Source organism: Gigantopelta aegis, chromosome 7 (genome assembly GCF_016097555.1).
Source record: "Gigantopelta aegis isolate Gae_Host chromosome 7, Gae_host_genome, whole genome shotgun sequence".
NCBI lineage: Eukaryota > Metazoa > Mollusca > Gastropoda > Neomphalida > Peltospiridae > Gigantopelta > Gigantopelta aegis.
Window position 1 is genome coordinate 11853962 of NC_054705.1, and position 23427 is coordinate 11877388.

At 40.2% G+C, this 23427-nt stretch overlaps 2 protein-coding genes across 3 annotated transcripts; both read right to left on the reverse strand.

Moving 5' to 3' along the window:
- Positions 1 to 55: 55 nt before the first annotated feature.
- On the reverse strand, positions 56 to 17043 carry LOC121376755. Of its 2 annotated transcripts, XM_041504523.1 has the most exons (6): positions 16997 to 17043; positions 13695 to 13810; positions 8474 to 9263; positions 6634 to 7310; positions 2397 to 3639; positions 56 to 411 (listed from the first exon to the last, which is right to left on the reverse strand). In XM_041504523.1, the coding sequence occupies exons 2-6, from the start codon at positions 13794 to 13796 to the stop codon at positions 353 to 355; spliced, it is 2871 nt and encodes a 956-aa protein (XP_041360457.1). In that variant the 5' UTR covers positions 13797 to 13810; positions 16997 to 17043; the 3' UTR covers positions 56 to 352. The 2 variants fall into 2 exon arrangements, with proteins under 2 accessions (XP_041360457.1, XP_041360455.1); XM_041504521.1 differs by lacking the exon at positions 16997 to 17043 and having other exon boundaries at positions 13695 to 14532.
- Positions 13799 to 23427, reverse strand: LOC121377891 (pheromone-regulated protein PRM7-like). Its single transcript, XM_041505989.1, has 5 exons — positions 23161 to 23427; positions 22048 to 22350; positions 21460 to 21600; positions 20373 to 20837; positions 13799 to 13810 (listed from the first exon to the last, which is right to left on the reverse strand). Exons 1-5 carry the CDS (start codon positions 23425 to 23427, stop codon positions 13799 to 13801), a joined length of 1188 nt encoding a protein of 395 aa, XP_041361923.1.

Below are 23427 nucleotides of genomic sequence, written 5' to 3' on the forward strand. Positions count from 1 at the left end.
ATTCTACGCACAATATTAGTTGTAATCCATGTAAAATATAGTTATTCGTTTACAACCCTATATAGCTGTTTGCCAGTAATGGTAATATGATTCTTCTTCTTTTTCTTCTTCTTCTGCGTTCATTCAAACCGTGAGTTTTACCGCCTCCATGAACTCCACAGTCAGCAGCAGGTCGTCTCTTTCACCCCAAGGTTTTTCTCCGACAGCCTAGCTGTACGCCTTTGCAGAGATTCTACTTTTGTTAATATTTGTGATAGTCTAAACCATAGGGATTACACACGACGTATTTATATTCAGGAGTGGGGTGGGGTGTTTTGTTTTTGTTCCTTAGTATATTAATTTGCTTTTATGTTCAATTTATATATGTTACTAAAGCCTCTATAGCAAGTTCCATTGGAGCTCCAGCCTTTCCTGTCAGTGATTAAAGAAGAAAACATTAAATACACCGCCCTGATTTGACAGCCACTGTAAAATGTCTTCAACCAATCTAATCTGTTTTTTAACTTCCAAATTTACTGATTAAACATCTTCTTTTTTAAAAATAATTATTTAGTTTATCAATCTCTGTATATTCAGTGGTCTTCGAATCGTCCCGATGTTTGTAGTGAATCACACTTCCATTTATTTCCTTATATGTATTATGGAAGTAAGAAATTATTTTGAAATAAAATTCAGTTTGAACTGCTTCAAAAAACGAGACATTAAGATGACCAGAAACATTGTGCGCATATACACACAGATTATCGATAGAAGAAAATGTATTTAATATGTAATTTTTAATGGTAAAACTGCACTACTGGTCGGGAACACATTAGGTCTCACTACACAGATCACTTCCGGGTGAGAGTTCATTCATCACGGTCCACTATGTTCACATATTCACTTCTAGGAAATGGTGAAGAATTAAAACAATATGTATATTTAATAGTAAGCCTTCTGGCTGTATTTTGCTCATGTTATTTTGTAATATTGTGCATCGACCTTTATGGATATGGGTATATAGCGCAAGTGACAGCCGGAGTGAATCGGTTAATGAACCACCTGTTCGGACCGGTACTACAGCCAGATGCGGTCATATAGCAAAAAACTGAGACGGAAATGTTCTCAATTTTGGAGTAAAAATAGATGCTTATATAATGTATGTTTGCAATGGTGTATGTTGTTAGTGCCAACGAGAACCCGTTCTATGGGCAATCTTCGCTTGAAGTTGGGCAGTTTAACATGGGTTTGAATGGCAGATAACATCTGTGTAGTGAGACCTTACACTGACAGCAGACACAGGAAGATCTTTTTATATGATGTACAATTTTATACAACAGAACATCCAGTTTAAGCATGACGAAAAATATTTATAAATTTTTCTTGGGGAAATTAAAGATTATAGCTTGAGTTACATATCCTTAACAATTACCTCGAAATGTTTTACTTCATATTTCGACCCCATTGGGTTATTTCTCATTCCAGCCGGTGCTCCACAACTGGTATAACAAAGGCCGTGGTATGTACTATACTGTCTGTGGGATGCTGCATATAAAAGATCCCTTGCTGCTAATCGGAAAAGAGTAGCTCATGAAGTGGCGACAGCGGGTTTTCTTTCTCAATATCTGTGTGGTCCTTAACCATATGTCTGACACCATATAACCGTAAATAAAATGTGCCGAGTGTGTCATTAAATAAAACAAACCCCTTTCTATTTCGAGCCATTTTTTGTATATTTCACCTGTTTAAGCAGCGTGTCAAGATAGTATGATTTTGATATTCTTGTTTTAAATATGCAAAGATTATATGTGAGATCCAGCCATTTTTAACAGCGATTGTGTCACCATACTGGGGTTGGTCATGCCACAACCCTCTGCAGTTACAATTCCTTCAGCGCCAGCTGAGGTGACGTCCCCAGTACAGCAAGTGATATTTAGCCCAGATTTTGTGGTGTATTCTTTTATTTTGATTTTCCAGCCAGTGTTCCACAACTGGTATAACAAAAGCCGTGGTATTTACTATCCTGTCTGTGGGATGCTGCATATAAAATATCCCTTGCTGCCAATCGAAATAGATTATCCCATGAAGCTGTGACAGCGGGTTTCTTCTCTTAATATGTGTGTGGTCCTTAACCATATGTCTGACGCCATATAACCGAAAATAAAATGTGTTGAGTGCGCCGTTAAACAAAACATTTCCTTCCTTCCCATTTCGAGCTCTGTTTCGTATACTTCACAAAGTATTCTTCAGGAAATCTCTATTTAAACAGCATGCCAAGATATTACAATTTTGATATTCTTGTTTTAATTATGCAAATACTATATGTAGGATCTGTTAATGAACCGTCATTTATCACTAATTCATGTAAAGTAGCGACATATAACATAGTAATTTCAAGATTTAGAACTGGATCTTACCTGATCCCAACAGAGGAATGGCAAGTGATTTTAAACCGTTCTTATCAGCTTCACTTAAAAGTTTGAAGTACAGATGTACCGTGTGGCTTTTCCAGTAATTCTTATTACGAGTGTCCTCAAATGGCAGAACTATAGCCAAAAATATTGATTTGAATTGTAGTTTAATCCCGTATTCACGTGTGTGTAGACAATAGACCTCTCCAACCTTTAGATCAACTGTACCATATTTATTAATTACAACAGTGGCTAAGTTACCATAATCAATGCCAGCCATTTTTAACAGCGATTGTGTCACCATACTGGGGTTGTTCATGCCACAACCCTCTGCAGTTACAATTCCTTCAGCGTCAGCTGCGGTGACGTCGCCAGTATAGCAAATGATATTTAACCCAGAGTTTGTGGTGTATTCTTCTATTTTGATCGAAGAAGGGATTTTCAAATGAGCTTTGCTCCTGTGCTTCCGATATCCACCCATGACGTCTGCACTGTTGTAATGAACTGGTTCTTGTTGCTGTTGCTGCTGCTGCTGATGTTGTTGCGGTTCTACTTGATGTTGCGGATCCTGTGGAGGATGCTGTTGCTGTTTTTGTTTTTGGTGAAGGTTCTGATGTTTTGGTTGCAGTTGTTGCTGCTGCTGATGTTGTTGCTGTTCTACTTGATGTTGCGGATCCTGTGGAGGATGCTGTTGCTGTTTTTGTTTTTGGTGAAGGTTCTGATGTTTTGGTTGCTGTTGTTGCTGCTGCTGATGTTGTTGCTGTTCTACTTGATGTTGCGGATCCTGTGGAGGATGCTGTTGCTGTTTTTGTTTTTGGTGAAGGTTCTGATGTTTTGGTTGCTGTTGTTGCTGCTGCTGATGTTGTTGCTGTTCTACTTGATGTTGCGGATCCTGTGGAGGATGCTGTTGCTGTTTTCGTTTTTGGTGAAGGTTCTGATGTTTTGGTTGCTGTTGTTGCTGCTGCTGATGTTGTTGCTGTTCTACTTGATGTTGCGGATCCTGTGGAGGATGCTGTTGCTGTTTTTGTTTTTGGTGAAGGTTCTGATGTTTTGGTGGTAGATACCACTGTTGATGCCTACGAAAACCAGAATGATTTCTGCCACCTCGATTATGTGATTGCTGTTGGGGTGTGGTTTTGTGTTTCCCCTTTTTACACGTTACAGTTTTCCACTGGACGGTTGACGGTTTCACGGTATGATCATCAGCTTGTCCTGAAGAATCTTTCTTGGTAGCACCGTCGCTACCAGACTGCAAACAAAAAAAGAAGAAAAAAAAGAAATCTTTTAAGTCAGACAACCCAAACTTCAAACAGCTATCTGTCTTTTCAGAGTGGAGAAAAAATCTGTAAAGATGACACTGATGTAGACTAAACACATACCTAGCATCATTATCATCATCATCATCATCATCATCATCATTTTATGTGCTTTTAGCATCATGTTAATCACAAAAACGATCACCATAATCATCATCATTACCACCACTATAATTTTATTCGTATTTTACATATTACGGTTACTAATACATTGCATGGTATTTTGTAATACACATAAGTGCAGACACACGCACACAGCCACACATACACAGTCACACACACACACACACAACCACACACACACACAGAAACTCAACCACACACACACACAGCCACACACACACATAGCCACACATCCACAAACACAGCCACACACACAGAGACAGACAGAGACACACAGACAGACAGACACACACACACATACAGACACTCGGACACACACAGACATATACACACACAGACAAACACACACACAGACACTGAGCCACACATACATACACAGACACTGAGCCACACATGCACAGACACTGAGCCACACATACACACACAGACACTGAGCCACACACTGACACTGAGCCACACACACTGAGCCACACATACATACACAGACACTGAGCCACACATACACACACAGACACTGAGGAACACATACATACACAGACACTGAGCCATTCATACACATACACTGAGCCACACATACACACACAGACACTGAGCCACACATACATACACAGACACTGAGCCACTCATACACATACACTGAGCCACACATACACACACAGACACTGAGCCACACATACACAGACACTGAGCCACACATACACACACAGACACTGAGCCACGCATACACACACAGACACTGAGCCACACATAGACAGACACTGAGCCACACATACATACACAGACACTGAGCCACACATACATACACAGACACTGAGCCACTCATACACATACACTGAGCCACACATACACACACAGACACTGAGCCACACATACACAGACCCACACATACACACACAGACACTGAGCCACGCATACACACACAGACACTGAGCCACACATAGACAGACACTGAGCCACACATACATACACAGACACTGAGCCACACATACACAGACACTGAGCCACACATACATATATACACTGAGCCACACATACACACACATACACTGAGGCACACATACATACACAGACACTGAGCCACACATACACACACAGACACTGAGCCACACATACATACACAGACACTGAGCCACACATACATACACAGACACTGAGCCACACATACACAGACACTGAGCCACACATACACACACAGACACTGAGCCACACATACACAGACACTGAGCCACACATACATATAGACACTGAGCCACACATACACACACATACACTGAGGCACACATACATACACAGACACTGAGCCACACATACACACACAGACACTGAGCCACACATACATACACAGACACTGAGCCACACATACATACACAGACACTGAGCCACACATACACAGACACTGAGCCACACATACACACACAGACACTGAGCCACACATACACAGACACTGAGCCACACATACACAGACAGTGAGCCACACACACAGACACTGAGCCGCACACACACACAGACACTGAGCCGCACACACACACAGACACTGAGCCACACATACACAGACACTGAGCCACACATACACACACAGACACTGAGCCACACATACACAGACACTGAGCCACACATACACAGACAGTGAGCCACACACACAGACACTGAGCCGCACACACACACAGACACTGAGCCGCACACACACACAGACACTGAGCCACACACACACAGACACTGAGCCACACATACACACACAGACACTGAGCCACACATACACAGACACTGAGCCACACACACACACACATACACTGAGCCACACATACACAGACACTGAGCCACACATACATACACAGACACTGAGCCACACATATATACACAGACACTGAGCCACACATACACAGACACTGAGCCACACATACACACACAGACACTGAGCCACACATACACACACAGACACTGAGCCACACACACACAGACACTGAGCCACACACACACACACACAGACACTCAGCCACACACACACACACACACACACACAGCCACACACACACAGCCACACACACAGACACGCAGACATTTGTCGGATTTTGCTCAGTTGTCTTTCCAGTAGTAGCGTTGTCTTCACTGTGCAAGTCGTTTCCTTCTACAATGACATACTTAGAAGCCAGTTCATTAGTTGACTCTTTTGTATAAGGTGTGTGTCGTGATTGGCCACCACAATCTGATTAAAATGATCTCTACTGGTCTCAGCAGTAGATCTAACAACATTGCCTGGACTCCCATGTCCAGGTGACATTTCATCTATAAATAACAATTTAAATATCGACCAGTTACACTTCGCCTTTTATAGCGTCATTCAGGAGCATACAAATTCTAAAAATATTGGGCGAGACTATTTATGCAATAGGCGAACTTGTTGGTCTATTTCAACGTTGAAAAAACAGGGGGGGGGGGGGGGGGGGGAGTGCAGTAATAAACTCTAGATTGTATACTAGTATAACAGATTTTATGGCTATACCATCATGGATTTTTTTTCATCTTGAAAGAAATTTTATATAAAATTTTATATTGAAGTTAGTTTCCGACATTCTTCGTAATTCACCCGAATCATTTGGTACACCCTCGGCATAATCCCGAATGTTTTCAAATTCTTTTCAAATCACTGGCATGATTTTGCAAGTAAGGTTTTGATTGGTCGAATGAAAGATCAACTGGACATAAGCTCCAACGGGCTGCTGTTAGATCCACATGTAATAGTGGAGCTAATTTTAATTAGATTGTGGCCACCAGTTCCGTCAAGAGACATAAAAAACGTTTGATACCTGTGATTGTTCCCAGTCATTGTTGTCAGATCGGGGTGGAGAAATGATTTCTATTGAATGCATTGGACTATCTTCGTGGCTGGCTGTGAAATCGGGGCGTGATTCGTAGTTGTTCATATTATCATAGTCGGCAGAGGACCAGGATCCTCTTGAACGAACGTCTGGATGTGGTTTGGGCAGATCCTGTCCATCAATGTATGATTCGTTAGAAATGCTATTAGCCTGATCTTCATAATTGAATATTTCTGTTTGTCCTTGATCGTGAGACCCGACTAAATTATCCTCATATGCTCTGTTGAGTCCATGACCAATGTTATCTGACGACCTCTTGTTTCCATGGTCACTAGCAAGATGGCGAGGATCCTGCGACTGCGCCGATTGGTTGGCATCACCATTATACCCACTGACATTGCCCTCAAAGACTGGATTAATTTTAAAGACCTCTGGCGGTGGTTTTGATCTTTCCACAGACTCAACCGACTGCGTCTTTCTAACTTTCTTCAAATCAAAACACCGAGACTGTTTAGCAGAATACTCGTCCCACTGCTTTATGATCTTGCTGAGATTCTTTTCGTTGAAACTGACCAACATGATATCACTGAGACTTTTGGTTTGGTACGCACCCAACGCTGTTACTAAAGCCTCTATAGCAAGTTCCATTGGAGCTCCAGCCTTTCCTGTCAGTGATTAAAGAAGAAAACAGTAAATACACTGTCCTGACTTTACAGACACTGTAACATGTCTTCGACCAATATAGTCTTGTTTACACATTAAACATCTTTTTAAAAATAATTATTTAGTTTATCAATCTCTGTATATTCAGTGGTCTTCGAATCGTCCCAATGTTTGTAGTGACTCACACTTCCATTTATTTCCTTATATGTATTATGTAAGTAAGAAATTATTTTGAAATAAAATTCGGTTGGGACTGCTTCAAAAAATGAGACATTAAGACGACCAGAAACATTGTGTGCATATACACACTGATTATCGATACAAGAAAATGTATTTAATATGTAATTTTTAATGGTAAAACTGCACTACTGGTCGAGGACACATTACACTGGCAGCAGACACAGGAACATCTTTTTATATGATGTAGTTTTATACAACAGAAAATCCGGTTTAAACATGACAAAAAATATTTATAAATTTTTCTTGGGGAAATTAAAGATTATAGCTTGAGTTACATATCCACAACAATTACCTCGAAATGTTTTACTTCATATTTTGACCCCATTGGGCTATTTCTCGTTACAGCCAGTGCTCCACAACTGGTATAACAAAGGCCGTGGTATGTACTATACTGTCTGTGGGATGCTGCATGTAAAAGATCCCTTGCTACTAATCGAAAAAGAGTAGCTCATGAAGTGCCGACAGCGGCTTTCCCCTCTCAATATCTGTGTGGTCCTTAACCATATGTCTGACACCATATAACCGTAAATAAAATGTGCTGAGTGTGCCGTTAAATAAAAAATTTCCTTCCTTCCTATTTTGAGCCATTTTCCGTATATTTCACCTGTTTAAGCAGCGTGTCAAGATAGTATGATTTTGATATTCTTCTTTTAATTATGCAAACATTATATGTGAGATCTGTTAATGTACTGGTGTAGTGTGGGCGGGGCCAACGGGGCGGTTGTTCCGGGTGCAAAACTCTGGACTGGTGGAAGGGACTCGTGGAGTGCTAACGGTCCACTGGTTAGGGGGCGCAATACATGCCTTGCCCCGGGAGCTGGCATCCCACGCTACGCCACTTTGTTAATGAGCCGTTATTTATCACTAATTCATGTAAAGTAGTGACATATAACATAGACATTTAATATTTAGAACTGGATATTACCTGATCCCAAAAGAGGAATGGCAAGTGATTTTAAACCGTTCTTGTCAGCTTCATTTAAAAGTTTATAGTACAGATGTACCGTGCGCCTTTTCCAGGAATACTCATCAGAATCTTTCTCAAATGGCAGAACTATAGCCAGAAATATTGATTTGAATTGTAGTTTAATCCCGTATTCAAGTGTTTGTAGGCAATAGACTTCTCCAACCTTTAGATCAACTGTACCAAATTTACGAATTACAGCAGTTTTTAAGTTACCATAATCAATGTCAGCCACTTTTAACAGCGATTGTGTCACCATACTGGGGTTGGTCATGCCACAACCCTCTGCAGTTACAATTCCTTCAGCGCCAGCTGCGGTGACGTCGCCAGTATAGCAAATGATATTTAACCCAGAGTTTGTGGTGTATTCTTTTATTTTGATCGGAGGAGTGATTTTCAAATCAGCTTTGCTCCTGCGGCTCTGACATCCACCCATGACGTCTGCAATGTCGTAATGAACTGGTTCCTTTTGCTGTTGCTGTTGTTGCTGTTCTATTTGATGTTGCGGATCCTGTGGAGGATGCTGTTGCCGTTTTTGTTGTTGGTGGTGGTTCTGATGTTTTGGTTGCTGTTGATGCCTAAGAAAACCAGAATGATTACTGCCACCTCGATTATGTGATTGCTTTCGTGGTGTGTTTTTGTTTTTCCCCTTTCTACCCGTTACAGTTGTCCACTGGTCGGTTGGCGGTTTCACAGTATGATCATCAGCTTGTCCTGGAGAAACATTCTTGGTAGCACCGTCGCTACCAGACTGCAAAAACCAAAACAAAAAGAAATATTTACGTCAGAATTGGCAATGGACAGATTTCAGCTATCTGTCTTTTCAGAGTGGAGAAAGAGTCTGTAATGATGAAACTGGTCTAGACTAAATAAAGACCTGTCATCATCATCATACAGATATGTGTCTTTTCAGAGTGGAGAAAGAGTATGTAATGATGAAACTGGTCTAGACTAAATATAGACCTGTCATCATCATCATCATCATCATACAGCTATTTGTCTTTTCAGAGTGGAGAAAGAGTCTGTAATGATGAAACTGGTCTAGACTAAATATAGACCTGTTATCATCATCATCATACAGCTATCTGTCTTTTCAGAGTGGAGAAAGAGTCTGTAATGATGAAACTGGTCTAGACTAAATATAGACCTGTCATCATCATCATACAGCTATCTGTCTTTGTACAGTGCAGAAAGAGTCTGTAATGATGAAACTGGTCTAGACCAAATATAGACCTGTCATCATCATCATCGTACAGCTATCTGTCTTTTCAGAGTGGAGATAGAGTCTGTAATGATCAAACTGGTCTAGACTAACATAGACCTGTCATCATCATCATCATCATCATCATACAGCTATATCTGTCTTTTCACAGTGGAGAAAGATTCTGTAATGATGAAACTGGTCCAGACTAAATATAGAGCTGTCATCATCATCATCATCATCATCATCATCATCATCATACAGCTATCTGTCTTTTCAGAGTGGAGAAAGAGTCTGTAATGATGAAACTGGTCCAGACTAAATATAGAGCTGTCATCATCATCATCATCATCATCATCATCATCATACAGCTATCTGTCTTTTCAGAGTGGAGAAAGAGTCTGTAATGATGAAACTGGTCTAGACTAAATATAGACCTGTCATCATCATCATCATACAGCTATGTCTTTTCAGAGTGGAGAAAGAGTCTGTAATGATGAAACTGGTCTAGACGAAATATAGACCTGTCATCATCATCATACAGCTATCTGTCTTTGTACAGTGCCGAAAGAGTCTGTAATGATGAAACTGGTCTAGACCAAATATAGACCTGTCATCATCATCATCGTACAGCTATCTGTCTTTTCAGAGTGGAGAAAGAGTCTGTAATGATGAAACTGGTCTAGACTAAATATAGACCTGTCATCATCATCATCATACAGCTATCTGTCTTTTCTTGGTGGAGAAAGAGTCTGTAATGATGAATCTGGTCTACACTAAATATAGACCTGTCATCATCATCATCATACAGCTATCTGTCTGTTCAGAGTGGAGAAAGAGTCTGTAATGATGAAACAGGTATAGTCTAAATATAGAACTGTCATCATCATCATCATACAGCTATCTGTCTTTTCACAGTGAAGAAAGAGTCTGTAATGATGAAACTGGTCTAGACTAAATATAGACCTGTCATCATCATCATCATCATACAGGTATCTGTCTTTTCAGAGTGGAGAAAGAGTCTGTAATGATGAAACTGGTATAGACTAAATATAGACCTGTCATCATCATCATCATACAGCTATCTGTCTTTTCAGAGTGGAGAAAGAGTCTGTAATGATGAAACTGATCTAGACTAAATATAGACCTGTCATCATCATCATCATCATCATCATACAGCTATATGTCTTTTCAGAGTGGAGAAAGAGTCTGTAATGATGAAACTGGTATAGACTAAATATAGACCTGTCATCATCATCATCATACAGCTATGTCTTTTCACAGTGGAGAAAGAGTCTGTAATGATGAAACTGATCTAGACTAAATATAGACCTGTCATCATCATCATCATCATACAGCTATCTGTCTTTTCAGAGTGGAGAAAGAGTTTGTAATGATGAAAGTGGTCTAGACTAAATATAGACCTGTCATCATCATCATCATCATACAGCTATGTCTTTTCAGAGTGGAGAAAGAGTCTGTAATGATGAAACTGGTCTAGACTAAATATAGACATGTCATCATCATCATCATACAGATATCTGTCTTTTCAGAGTGGAGAAAGAGTCTGTAATGATGAAACTGGTCTAGACTAAATATAGACCTGTCATCATCATCATACAGCTATCTGTCTTTTCAGAGTGGAGAAAGAGTCTGTAATGATGAAACTGGTCTAGACTAAATATAGACCTGTCATCATCATCATCATACAGCTATCTGTCTTTTCACAGTGGAGAAAGAGTCTGTAATGATGAAACTGGTCTAGACTAAATATAGACCTGTCATCATCATCATCATACAGCTATCTGTCTTTTCTAGGTGGAGAAAGAGTCTGTAAAGATGAATCTGGTCTACACTAAATATAGACCTGTCATCATCATCATCATCATACAGCTATCTGTCTGTTCAGAGTGGAGAAAGAGTCTGTAATGATGAAACAGGTATAGTCTAAATATAGAACTGTCATCATCATCATCATACAGCTATCTGTCTTTTCAGAGTGGAGAAAGAGTCTGTAATGATGAAACTGGTCTAGACGAAATATAGACCTGTCATCAACATCATGATCATACAGCTATCTGTCTTTTCAGAGTGGAGAAAGAGTCTGTAATGATGAAACTGGTCTAGACTAAATATAGACCTGTCATCATCATCATCATACAGCTATCTGTCTTTTCTAGGTGGAGAAAGAGTCTGTAATGATGAATCTGGTCTACACTAAATATAGACCTGTCATCATCATCATCATCATACAGCTATCTCTCTGTTCAGAGTGGAGAAAGAGTCTGTAATGATGAAAGAGGTATAGTCTAAATATAGAACTGTCATCATCATCATCATACAGCTGACTGTCTTTTCAGAGTGGAGAAAGAGTTTGTAATGATGAAACTGGTCTAGACGAAATATAGACCTGTCATCAACATCATGATCATACAGCTATCTGTCTTTTCAGAGTGGAGAAAGAGTCTGTAATGATGAAACTGGTCTAGACTAAATATAGGCCTGTCATCATCATCATCATACAGCTATCTGTCTTTTCTAGGTGGAGAAAGAGTCTGTAATGATGAATCTGGTCTACACTAAATATAGACCTGTCATCATCATCATCATCATACAGCTATCTGTCTGTTCAGAGTGGAGAAAGAGTCTGTAATGATGAAACTGGTCTAGACGAAATATAGACCTGTCATCAACATCATGATCATACAGCTATCTGTCTTTTCAGAGTGGAGAAAGAGTCTGTAATGATGAAACTGGTCTAGACTAAATATAGACCTGTCATCATCATCATCATCATCATCATCATCATACAGCTATCTGTCTTTTCAGAGTGGAGAAAGAGTCTGTAATGATGAAACTGGACTAGACTAAACATAGACCTGTCATCATCATCATCATACAGCTATCTGTTTTTTCAGAGTGGAGAAAGAGTCTGTAATGATGAAACTGGTCTAGATTAAATATAGACCTATCATCATAATCATCATTTTATTTGCTTTTAGCATCATCATGTTAATCTATCACCATCACCACCACTGTCATTGTATTAGTATTTTACATATTACAAATACATTGCATTCTATTTTGTAATACATATAAGTGCAGACACACGCATGCGCGCACACACGGCAATGTGTATACTAGTGTGATTAAAATATAATGATGCATTAATTAATGCGTCAAAACATAATACACATAAAATTATACAAAGTTCATTTATAATTTTCACAACACACACACACACACACATACACACACACGCATACACAACACACACACACACACACGCACACACACAGGCACACACACCAATGTGAGGTGGTGTATACTAGTGAGATTAAAATATAACGATAATACGTCAAAAGACAATACACATAAAATTATACAAAGTTCATTTATAATTTAGAAAATTGAAAATATATATCGTCATAGGGCCGTAAGAATATATATACATTTAACAGTGTTTATAGTTTTAGTTGTGCTTAATATGATTTTTCGATATTTATAAGATGGACTGCAAACCGGCCTCGTTGGCACAGTGGTTAAGCCATAGGACTACAGGCTGGTAGGTACAGGGTTCGCAGCCCGGTATCGGCTCCAACCCAGAGCGATTTCTTAAGAGCTGAATGGCTAGGTGTAAGGCCACTACTCCCTCTTCTCTCTCACTAACCACTAACCAACTAACAACTAACCCACTGTCCTGGACAGATAGCCCAGATAGCTGAGGTGTTTGCCCAGGACAGCGTGCTTAAACCTTAATTGGATATAAGCATGAAAATAAGTTGAAATGACATGAAATGATGAACTGCAAGCATTGTAAGTACATATTCCTCATATTACATCATGTTAGATTACACCATATTATCTCGTCCCACCCAGCCTCACAACGCCCCAAATTCGTCGGTGCATCGCTGACTATGTCCTAGACTCGGCAGGGCGCGATGATTTGGTATGAAACAGCTTGCATTAATTAATACGTACATCGGAAATAGTTATTTTCAAATCTTCCATGTCTCTTCCTGTGGGTCCTCGATCATCTCTGGAAGTAAGTGTCACTTGACGGGTTCCTTGTTGTCGGCTCATGTTTAACTTTTATCCTGTACAGAAGAGATGAAAAACTGACGAAATACACATATACCACATTTCTTCTAATAAACGCTGGGCCTCAAATAAGCGCCGGCCTGCAATAAGCGCCGGGTCTGTAACTCTTTGCAACAAAATAAACGCCGGGCCTCTAATAAACGCCGGGCCTCCAATCAATAAAGGCCGGGTAAGACAGCCGAAAACTGATTACTCCCTGATATAATAAAAAAAAGAAAAAAAAAAGCCCAACTCCCCCCCCCCCCCCCCAAAAAAAAGAAAAAAACCCCCCACCAAACAAACAAAAAAAACAAAAATCCAAACAAAAACAAAAGCAACAACAACAACAACAACAACAAAAAAACAAACAAAAAAACAAACAAAAAGACTTATTAAACTGGCCGGGTCCCTTTTTATCACTTCCTGTCTCAAAAAAATAAAGGCAGTGTCTCCAATAAGCGTCGGGTCTGCGACCGTTTTGAAATGAATAATCGCCCGGGTACTTATTAGAGGAAATACGGTACATGATTAAAGATGCAGTATCATTGATTGAAAACATATTTTATAGCATAAACAGCAAAATGATTGGGCAATACTTTTTAATAATTTGTGACTTATTTCATCCGGCCACTTGCTTTATTATGTGCTAAAGTTTTAATTATATGGATCATTTCTTCCCTTGTTAGTTATTGTTTCCAAACAGTTTCTGCAACGTTGTCTAAGAAAAACCGGAAGTCACTATTTGCGTCATGAAATAATGAAACCGACAAAAGGTACATGTAATTATTTAATGTTTCAGCTTTTTGAAAATCAGTAAAGGATATAGGCTAATTAGAAAATTGTATCTTTAAGTGTTGATTATAATGGTTTGTGGTACAGTAAAAAAAAGAGTAAAGTTTGTTTTATTTAACGATGCCATTGATTTTTTTATTTTATCATTGGCTATTGGTCGTCAAACATATGGTCATTCTAACACTTTTTTTTAGAGGAAACCCGCTGTCGCCGGTTTGTGGTATAGATGATGTTAAAATGTATTTCATATATTGCCAACATGCGTATTTATTTTTCTTACAAAGTGTTGTTAGTTACAAATTCTTCTTTAGCTCTTTTCTGTATTATTAACTTTGTTTCTTTGATTTTTATATTTACGTTCATCCGTAGGTATTTTAGTTTTTAAGAGTAGGATTTAGCTCAGTCGGTTGAGTGTTCGTTTGAGGTGCTTGTGTAGTGGGATCGAACCACCTTGGTGGATCCATTCAACTGATTGGGTTTTTTCTTGTTCCAACCAATGCACCACAACTGGTCAAAGGCCATGACATGTGCTTTCCTGTCTATGGGAAAGTACATATAAAAGATCCCTTTCTGCATTAAGGAAAATGTAGCCCCATGTTTCCTATTTCTCGTTCCAGCCAGTGAACCATGTCTATTATATCAAAGCCCGTGGTATGTGCTATCCTGTCTGTGACATGGTGCATATAAAAAATCCCTTGCTACTAATGGAAAAATGTAACGGGTTTCCTCTCTAAGATTATATGTCACAATTACCATATGTTTGACATCCAATAGCCAATGATTAATAAAACAATGTGCTCTAGTGGTGTCGGTAAACAACACAAACTGTTTTAGTTTTTAACGCTTTCTTTCGAAGTCTATCTGAATAACTTGTGCCCAATCCTTTTGTGTATTATATACAATAAAATATGTTTCAAACAATTCCTTTCTTAACTTACTATCAAACCACATTTTATCATTTCGTCGAATGGTAACTTTACGATGAGCTATATAATTATTCATATGATTTTTCTGAGTTCGCAAATATTAATTGTCATGGTTCGTTTGTAATTAATTCGTTTAATTTTTCAAAATCACCTTTATTATAAAGCCATATTTCTTTTTCATATGCCCTAGCTGTACACGGAAAGTTATTAAAGGGACATACCCTAGTTTTTAAGCACTAAGGCATAGGTTTAACTATTAGAGTCGTTTTTAATAACTGAAATCATACTTTACTTAGATTTCATTTTTTAGATTGTCCATTTCCGGTGTTTTGAATACCACAAAATGCATTTCTCATATTTTAAAAAAAGCATGTGCGTCTGAGAAGTAACAGTTATGGAGTCGAGTTTTAGTCTATTTTTAGAGGGTATTTCACCATTTCAAAGTCACAGACTCGGGTTTCACTCAGTTGTAACTTTATCCAAATGTGTTACAGGTTTTTAAATTAACTAAACTTAGTGTTAATGTTCATGAGTTTGTCCCTTTAAGTATAGAGTTTAAAGGCATATTGTCACAGACCAGTGACCTATTACTTGGCCTAGCAAAGTATTACCTGAAAATATATATATATTTGACTTGTCCCTAAATGTACTTTATTCAACCATCTATGTAACCACCATACTCCACTTATTAATATATATTAAAACTAACATTGCTGAGAGGGTTGACATGGGTTTCACTCTATCATGGTGTAGTTAAAGTGATGCAATAGCTAGATTTGGTCTGCAAAAATTTATGTAATTTCGATTTATTATCCATTTTTAGAGAAATAAGGTCTTTACATCTGTGACAGTATGCCTTTAAAAAGTGCTCACTTGACAGCAGACTATTATATCATAGAAAGAATACACAGGCCCGTACGCTGGGGAGGGGGGAGGGGGGTGTTAACGCGTGTGTACACACCCTCCCCAAATTACATAACCATATTTTTTCTGTAAACATTTTGATAACGAATTTGATTTCTTCACAGCCTAAACGAAACTAAGTCTTAGCCATTGTTGGCCCCATCACGAGGAAATTCGACACCCCCCCCCCCCCCACACACACACCGCCATTAAAAATCGTGTGTAGGGGCCTGAACAAATCGGCAGTAGACATTATAAGGGTGGAAGGGATTTACATTCGTGACGAGGGGGGTGTTTTCTCCCCCTACCCACCACCTCATATCTATATGCAATTCTGATAAACAACGATTCTCCGGTCACATGCATATTATGTAGTTCTATTTTTAGACATGCTCGGCGTCTCACAATACGCGGTTATGTCCCTTTGATCGCTGTTGCCGTTTACATACAAAATGTTGTTAGAAACTTAGAACTATTATTTATATTGATAAACATGACCCCTGTTGTCTGGTGTTTCTATATAACACAACTAGTATTGACGTAAACTATAAAAACCAAGTTAATATCGTCTGACAAACTTACATGTCCTACCCGATGTGTCTTCTGTTCGAGCTGGAATTATCAGAAATACTAGTTTTGCTTTGGAAATAGATTTCTAGCAGCCCGTGGTTGAATACGCCTCATTTCGAATGTGGCCATCCCATACCATGATTATCGTATTGTTATTGTAGGTGTACGGGCTCCCGTTTTATTATTATTATTCATGATTACAATTATCTTTCATTTAATTATTTTATTTTATTTTATTTCACTGTTTTATTATTTTATTATTTTATTTTAATTTTAATTTTAATTAAATTAATTAATTAATTATACATTTTTTGATTGGGGGTGGGGGCAGACTGATTTTTTTCAGAATATGTTTATTAAGCGCGCTCTGTTACAGATGGTTGACCTAATTATTTACCCAACAAGGTATTATATGACAATATATACATTTGATTTGTACCTAAAAGTACTTTATTGAACCATCTACATAACCACCATATCACACTTATTATTGATATTTTATAAAAATAATTGAATTATGGGTACGGTCCATAATTCTGAGAAAAATAACGGCGTTTTGGAGAGCAGAGGTGTGACGTATTATTTTGAGTCACGTGACGGGCATTCCTCGAATAACCGCAGTGCCAAAACGATTGACCAAGCTCGTGTAACGAGAATGCTTGACCGTCCTCTGCGACATAGGGTAAATGAAAAAAAAAACCCAATGAAAATAAGTTATTAAAAAATAATAAAAACATGTACTGAATAATAATAAGCTTATACATGAATTTATTTTAGTAACAGAAGCATGTTAAACGTCGACAATCCCGACTAGTTAGGCCTTTGCATCTATAGGTAAATTTATCGTTAGTCGTACGCGAAAAGCTCTAAACATCTGGATCACAAACACCGTCATTTTCCACCTTGTCAAATTCATTATTATACAAAATATGCCATAACAGCTGACTTGGGATAGGAATTGTTACATTTTTAAAGAATACTCTGAACTAGACGGTGTTTATATACGATGTGATTATATATACGAAGACCGTGTCTATAGCCTCCACTAACGAGGGCTGGCTATATTCACAGCAAAAATGTATATAGGCGGTAAATAAGTACATGTTTTTGATTGATCCATATTACCGAACCTTCTGGAACCAACATTATAATACATGTAATAATAATAATAATAATACACAATTATTATTCCTATTACTACTACTGGGGCGGTCTTTTATCTGGAGGAGTTTTGGTTATAAAAATGCTAGATTAACGTGCGTGCATACACGCACAAACGGCAGGCTGAACTTGTCCCTGCACGTAGAACTGGATTCATCTGGGTTAAGTAATAATTAGCCAACCTTTGGACGACAAAACATGCAACAGTACACTGTCTTTTTACGCTATACATTAAAACCGAAATACCACTTTGCGAACCAGTCAAAATAATTTGCAGACGCGCCTAATAATAATAATAATAATAATAATAATAAATGGTGAGTTCATGTTCCGACTGTTAATTATTTTAGTTCAGCGTATTCGCAGTTATTTTCGTCATGAAATAATATGTTTTTTATTATTTGCCATGTATATAGCCGGCCCTCATTTGCCAAGTCTTTATACACGGCGATCGTTTATATAAAATCCAAAAATACATTATTCGGTTGTCGTATATATAGCCTCATCATTACGAGTCTGTTTTTCCGTATTTTTCATGTCTCATCACAAGAAGAGTTCCAAATTTTAAAAAACCAAACGTATTACGGAATTCCCTCGATCGTAGTTCAGTTAAAATATTTTGGTATATACAATAACTAGGTTTGGTTATTCCAAATGAATGTAAGTTTCATTTATAATGCATATTTAAAGAAACAAGGCCCACTAAATCCGTGATTGAGCTCCTTTAATTTTTCCATTAGTACCAAATTGCTATATAATGTTCCAAACGAATTACTACGCATTTTAACATGGATTACAACTAATATTGTGAGTAGAATGATGGAAATACATGGTGAAATGTTTTCAGGGAAGCTCATTTTAACACGGATTACAACTAATATTGTGAGTAGAATGATGGAAATACATGGTGAAATGTTTTCAGGGGAGCTCATTTTAACACAGATTACAACTAATATTGTGAGTAGAATGATGGAAATACATGGTGAAATGTTTTCAGGGGAGCTCATTTTAACACGGATTACAACTAATATTGTGAGTAGAATGATGGAAATACATGGTGAAATGTTTTCAGGGGAGCTAATTTTAACGTGGATTACAACTAATATTGTGAGTAGAATGATGGAAATACATGGTGAAATGTTTTCAGGGGAGCTCATTTTAACGTGGATTACAACTAATATTGTGAGTAGAATGATGGAAATACATGGTGAAATGTTTTCAGGGGAGCTCATTTTAACACGGATTACAACTAATATTGTGAGTAGAATGATGGAAATACATGGTGAAATGTTTCCAGGGGAGCTCATTTTGCCCAATCGTCTCCATCGTTTTTGCCGAAAGCGAAGAGTTAATCCAGCACTAGGTGGGGGCAGTTAACTCCCCCTGACTCCTGACCCCCCCTCTTCCGATATCGTATGCTTCTGCACTCCGCTTCTCAAAATGCCGCATTCACCCAAACGTGATTTCATTATCGTCACGTATACAGTAAATATTGGGGGCGGGGCGAGGGGATAAAAATTGTCCTTCGTCATGGAAATGGTTGTTCAGGGAGGTTTCTAGCAGAGTGGGTGTTTATGTATGTAAAACAATATGAAAAAAGGCACCTTTTTAATTTAAATGTGTCTTTTTTACTTACCTGGAGCAGATCCTATATTACCAGTATCGTACCTAGCGGAGGGTTGGGGTGGGGAGTGGGGCAAAGAGGGGATACTTGCACCCCCAGAAAAACAATCTATTACTATATGAAAAACGCACCCTTTTTAATTTTAAAGTGTCCTTTTTATCTAGCGGGGATAGATCCTATATTACCAGAACTGTACCTAGAGGAGGGTGAGGGTGGGAGTGTGTGAGTGTGTGTGGTGGGGGGGGGGGGGGGGCACCCGCAGAAGACACTATTACTATATGAAAAACGCACACAATTTAATTTTAAAGTGTCCTTTTTATCTACCTGGGGCCGATCCTATATTACCAAAACCGTACATAACGTAGGGTGGGGATGAGTGGTGGACAAAAAGGGGGTAGTGGAACCATCAGAAAACCCTCGCAGAAGACCCTCTATTACTATATGAAAAACGCACCCTTTTTAAATTTAAAGTGTTCTTTTTATATAGCTGGGACAGATCCTATATTACCAGAACCGTACATATCTAGTGGAGGGGGAGGGGACAAAGAGAGGGTAGTCGAACCCCCAGAACCCCCCCCCCCCCCGCAGAAAACACTCTATTACTGTGGGGGCAGGATCTAGCTTAGTCGGTAGAGCGCTAGTCTGATCAAGAGATGCTGTTGTCGCAGGATCTAGCTTAGTCAGTAGAGCACTCGTCTGATCAAGAGGTGCCGTTGTCGCAGGATCTAGCTTAGTCGGTAGAGCGCTCGTCTGATCATGAGGTGCTGTTGTCACAGGATCTAGCTTAGTCAGTAGAGCACTCGTCTGATCAAGAGGTGCTGTTGTCGCAGGATCTAGCTTAGTCAGTAGAGCACTCGTCTGATCAGAGGTGCTCGTCTGATCGGTAAGCAGATCAAGAGGTGCTGTTGTCACAGGATCTAGCTTAGTCAGTAGAGCACTCGTCTGATCAAGAGATGCTGTTGTCAGGATGTAGCTTAGTCTCTGATCAAGAGATGCTGTTGTCACAGGATCTAGCTTAGTCAGTAGAGCGCTCGTCTGATCAAGAGGTGCTGTTTTCACAGGATCTAGCTGTCAGTAGAGCACTCGCCTGATCAAGAGATGCTGTTGTCGCAGGATCTAGCTTAGTCAGTAGAGCACTCGTCTGATCAAGAGGTGCTGTTGTCGCAGGATCTAGCTTAGTCGGTAGAGCACTCGTCTGATCAAGAGGTGCTGTTGTCACAGGATCTAGCTTAGTCAGTAGAGCACTCGTCTGATCAAGAGGTGCTGTTGTCGCAGGATCTAGCTGTCAGTAGAGCGCTCGTCTGATCAAGAGGTGCTGTTGTCGCAGGATCTAGCTTAGTCAGTAGAGCACTCGTCTGATCAAGAGGTGCTGTTGTCACAGGATCTAGCTTAGTCAGTAGAGCACTCGTCTGATCAAGAGATGCTGTTGTCACAGGATCTAGCTTAGTCAGTAGAGCGCTCGTGTGATCAAGAGGTGATGTTGTCACAGGATCTAGCTGTCAGTAGAGCACTCGCCAAGAGGTGATCAAGAGAGCGCTGCTGTTGTTGTCGCAGGATCTAGCTTAGTCAGTAGAGCGCTCGTCTGATCAAGAGGTGCTGTTGTCACAGGATCTAGCTTAGTCGGTAGAGCACTCGTCTGATCAAGAGGTGCTGTTGTCGCAGGATCTAGCTTAGTCGGTAGAGCACTCGCCTGATCAAGAGGTGCTGTTGTCGCAGGATCTAGCTTAGTCGGTAGAGCACTCGTCTGATCAAGAGGTGCTGTTGTCGCAGGATCTAGCTTAGTCGGTAGAGCGCTCGTCTGATCAAGAGGTGCTGTTGTCACAGGATCTAGCTGTCAGTAGAGCACTCGTCTGATCAAGAGATGCTGTTGTCGCAGGATCTAGCTTAGTCAGTAGAGCGCTCGTCTGATCAAGAGGTGCTGTTGTCGCAGGATCTAGCTTAGTCAGTAGAGCGCTCGTCTGATCAAGAGGTGCTGTTGTCACAGGATCTAGCTTAGTCAGTAGAGCACTCGTCTGATCAAGAGGTGCTGTTGTCGCAGGATCTAGCTGTCAGTAGAGCGCTCGTCTGATCAAGAGGTGCTGTTGTCGCAGGATCTAGCTTAGTCAGTAGAGCACTCGTCTGATCAAGAGGTGCTGTTGTCACAGGATCTAGCTTAGTCAGTAGAGCACTCGTCTGATCAAGAGATGCTGTTGTCACAGGATCTAGCTTAGTCAGTAGAGCGCTCGTGTGATCAAGAGGTGATGTTGTCACAGGATCTAGCTGTCAGTAGAGCACTCGCCTGATCAAGAGGTGCTGTTGTCGCAGGATCTAGCTTAGTCGGTAGAGCGCTCGTCTGATCAAGAGGTGCTGTTGTCGCAGGATCTAGCTTAGTCGGTAGAGCGCTCGTCTGATCAAGAGGTGCTGTTGTCGCAGGATCTAGCTTAGTCCGTAGAGCACTCGTCTGATCAAGAGGTGCTGTTGTCGCAGGATCTAGCTTAGTCGGTAGAGCGCTCGTCTGATCAAGAGCTGCTGTTGTCGCAGGATGTAGCTTAGTCAGTAGAGCGCTCGTCTGATCAAGAGGTGCTGTTTTCACAGGATCTAGCTGTCAGTAGAGCACTCGTCTGATCAAGAGTTGCTGTTGTTGCAGGATCTAGCTTAGTCAGTAGAGCACTCGTCTGATCAAGAGGTGCTGTTGTCACAGGATCTAGCTTAGTCGGTAGAGCGCTCGTCTGATCAAGAGGTGCTGTTGTCACAGGATCTAGCTTAGTCAGTAGAGCACTCGTCTGATCAAGAGATGCTGTTGTCACAGGATCTAGCTTAGTCAGTAGAGCGCTCGTGTGATCAAGAGGTGATGTTGTCACAGGATCTAGCTGTCAGTAGAGCACTCGCCTGATCAAGAGATGATCTAGCTTAGTCAGTAGAGCGCTCGTCTGATCAAGAGGTGCTGTTGTCGCAGGATCTAGCTTAGTCAGTATAGCGCTCGTCTGATCAAGAGGTGCTGTTGTCACAGGATCTAGCTTAGTCCGTAGAGCACTCGTCTGATCAAGAGGTGCAGTTGTCGCAGGATCTAGCTTAGTCGGTAGAGCGCTCGTCTGATCAAGAGCTGCTGTTGTCGCAGGATGTAGCTTAGTCAGTAGAGCGCTCGTCTGATCAAGAGGTGCTGTTTTCACAGGATCTAGCTGTCAGTAGAGCACTCGTCTAATCAAGAGTTGCTGTTGTTGCAGGATCTAGCTTAGTCAGTAGAGCACTCGTCTGATCAAGAGTTGCTGTTGTTGCAGGATCTAGCTTAGTCAGTAGAGCACTCGTCTGATCAAGAGATGCTGTTGTCACAGGATGTAGCTTAGTCAGTAGAGCGCTCGTCTGATCAAGAGGTGCTGTTTTCACAGGATCTAGCTGTCAGTAGAGCACTCGCCTGATCAAGAGATGCTGTTGTCGCAGTATCTAGCTTAGTCAGTAGAGCGCTCGTCTGATCAAGAGGTGCTGTTGTCGCAGGATCTAGCTTAGTCGGTAGAGCGCTCGTCTGATCAAGAGGTGCTGTTGTCGCAGGATCTAGCTTAGTCGGTAGAGCGCTCGTCTGATCAAGAGGTGCTGTTGTCGCAGGATCTAGCTTAGTCGGCAGATCCCTCGTCTGATCAAGAGGTGCTGTTGTCGCAGGATCGAACCTTATCGGTGGACGCAT

What these genes read in the sequence shown, in the direction of transcription:
- LOC121376755 (XM_041504523.1), bottom strand. Translation starts at nt 13,796, where the DNA reads ATGAGCCGACAACAAGGAACCCGTCAAGTGACACTTACTTCCAGAGAT. An exon ending in CATTCCTCTTTTGGGATCAG is followed by an intron (nt 7,311 to 8,473) that starts GTAATATCCAGT and finishes AATCACTGACAG; the next exon opens with GAAAGGCTGGAGCTCCAATG. An exon ending in ATGACTGGGAACAATCACAG is followed by an intron (nt 3,640 to 6,633) that starts GTATCAAACGTT and finishes TTTTGTTTGCAG; the next exon opens with TCTGGTAGCGACGGTGCTAC.
- LOC121377891 (XM_041505989.1), bottom strand. Translation starts at nt 23,427, where the DNA reads ATGCGTCCACCGATAAGGTTCGATCCTGCGACAACAGCACCTCTTGAT. An exon ending in CAACAGCACCTCTTGATCAG is followed by an intron (nt 21,601 to 22,047) that starts GCGAGTGCTCTA and finishes CTCTACTGACAG; the next exon opens with CTAGATCCTGTGACAACAGC. An exon ending in CAACAGCACCTCTTGATCAG is followed by an intron (nt 20,838 to 21,459) that starts GCGAGTGCTCTA and finishes CTCTACTGACAG; the next exon opens with CTAGATCCTGTGAAAACAGC.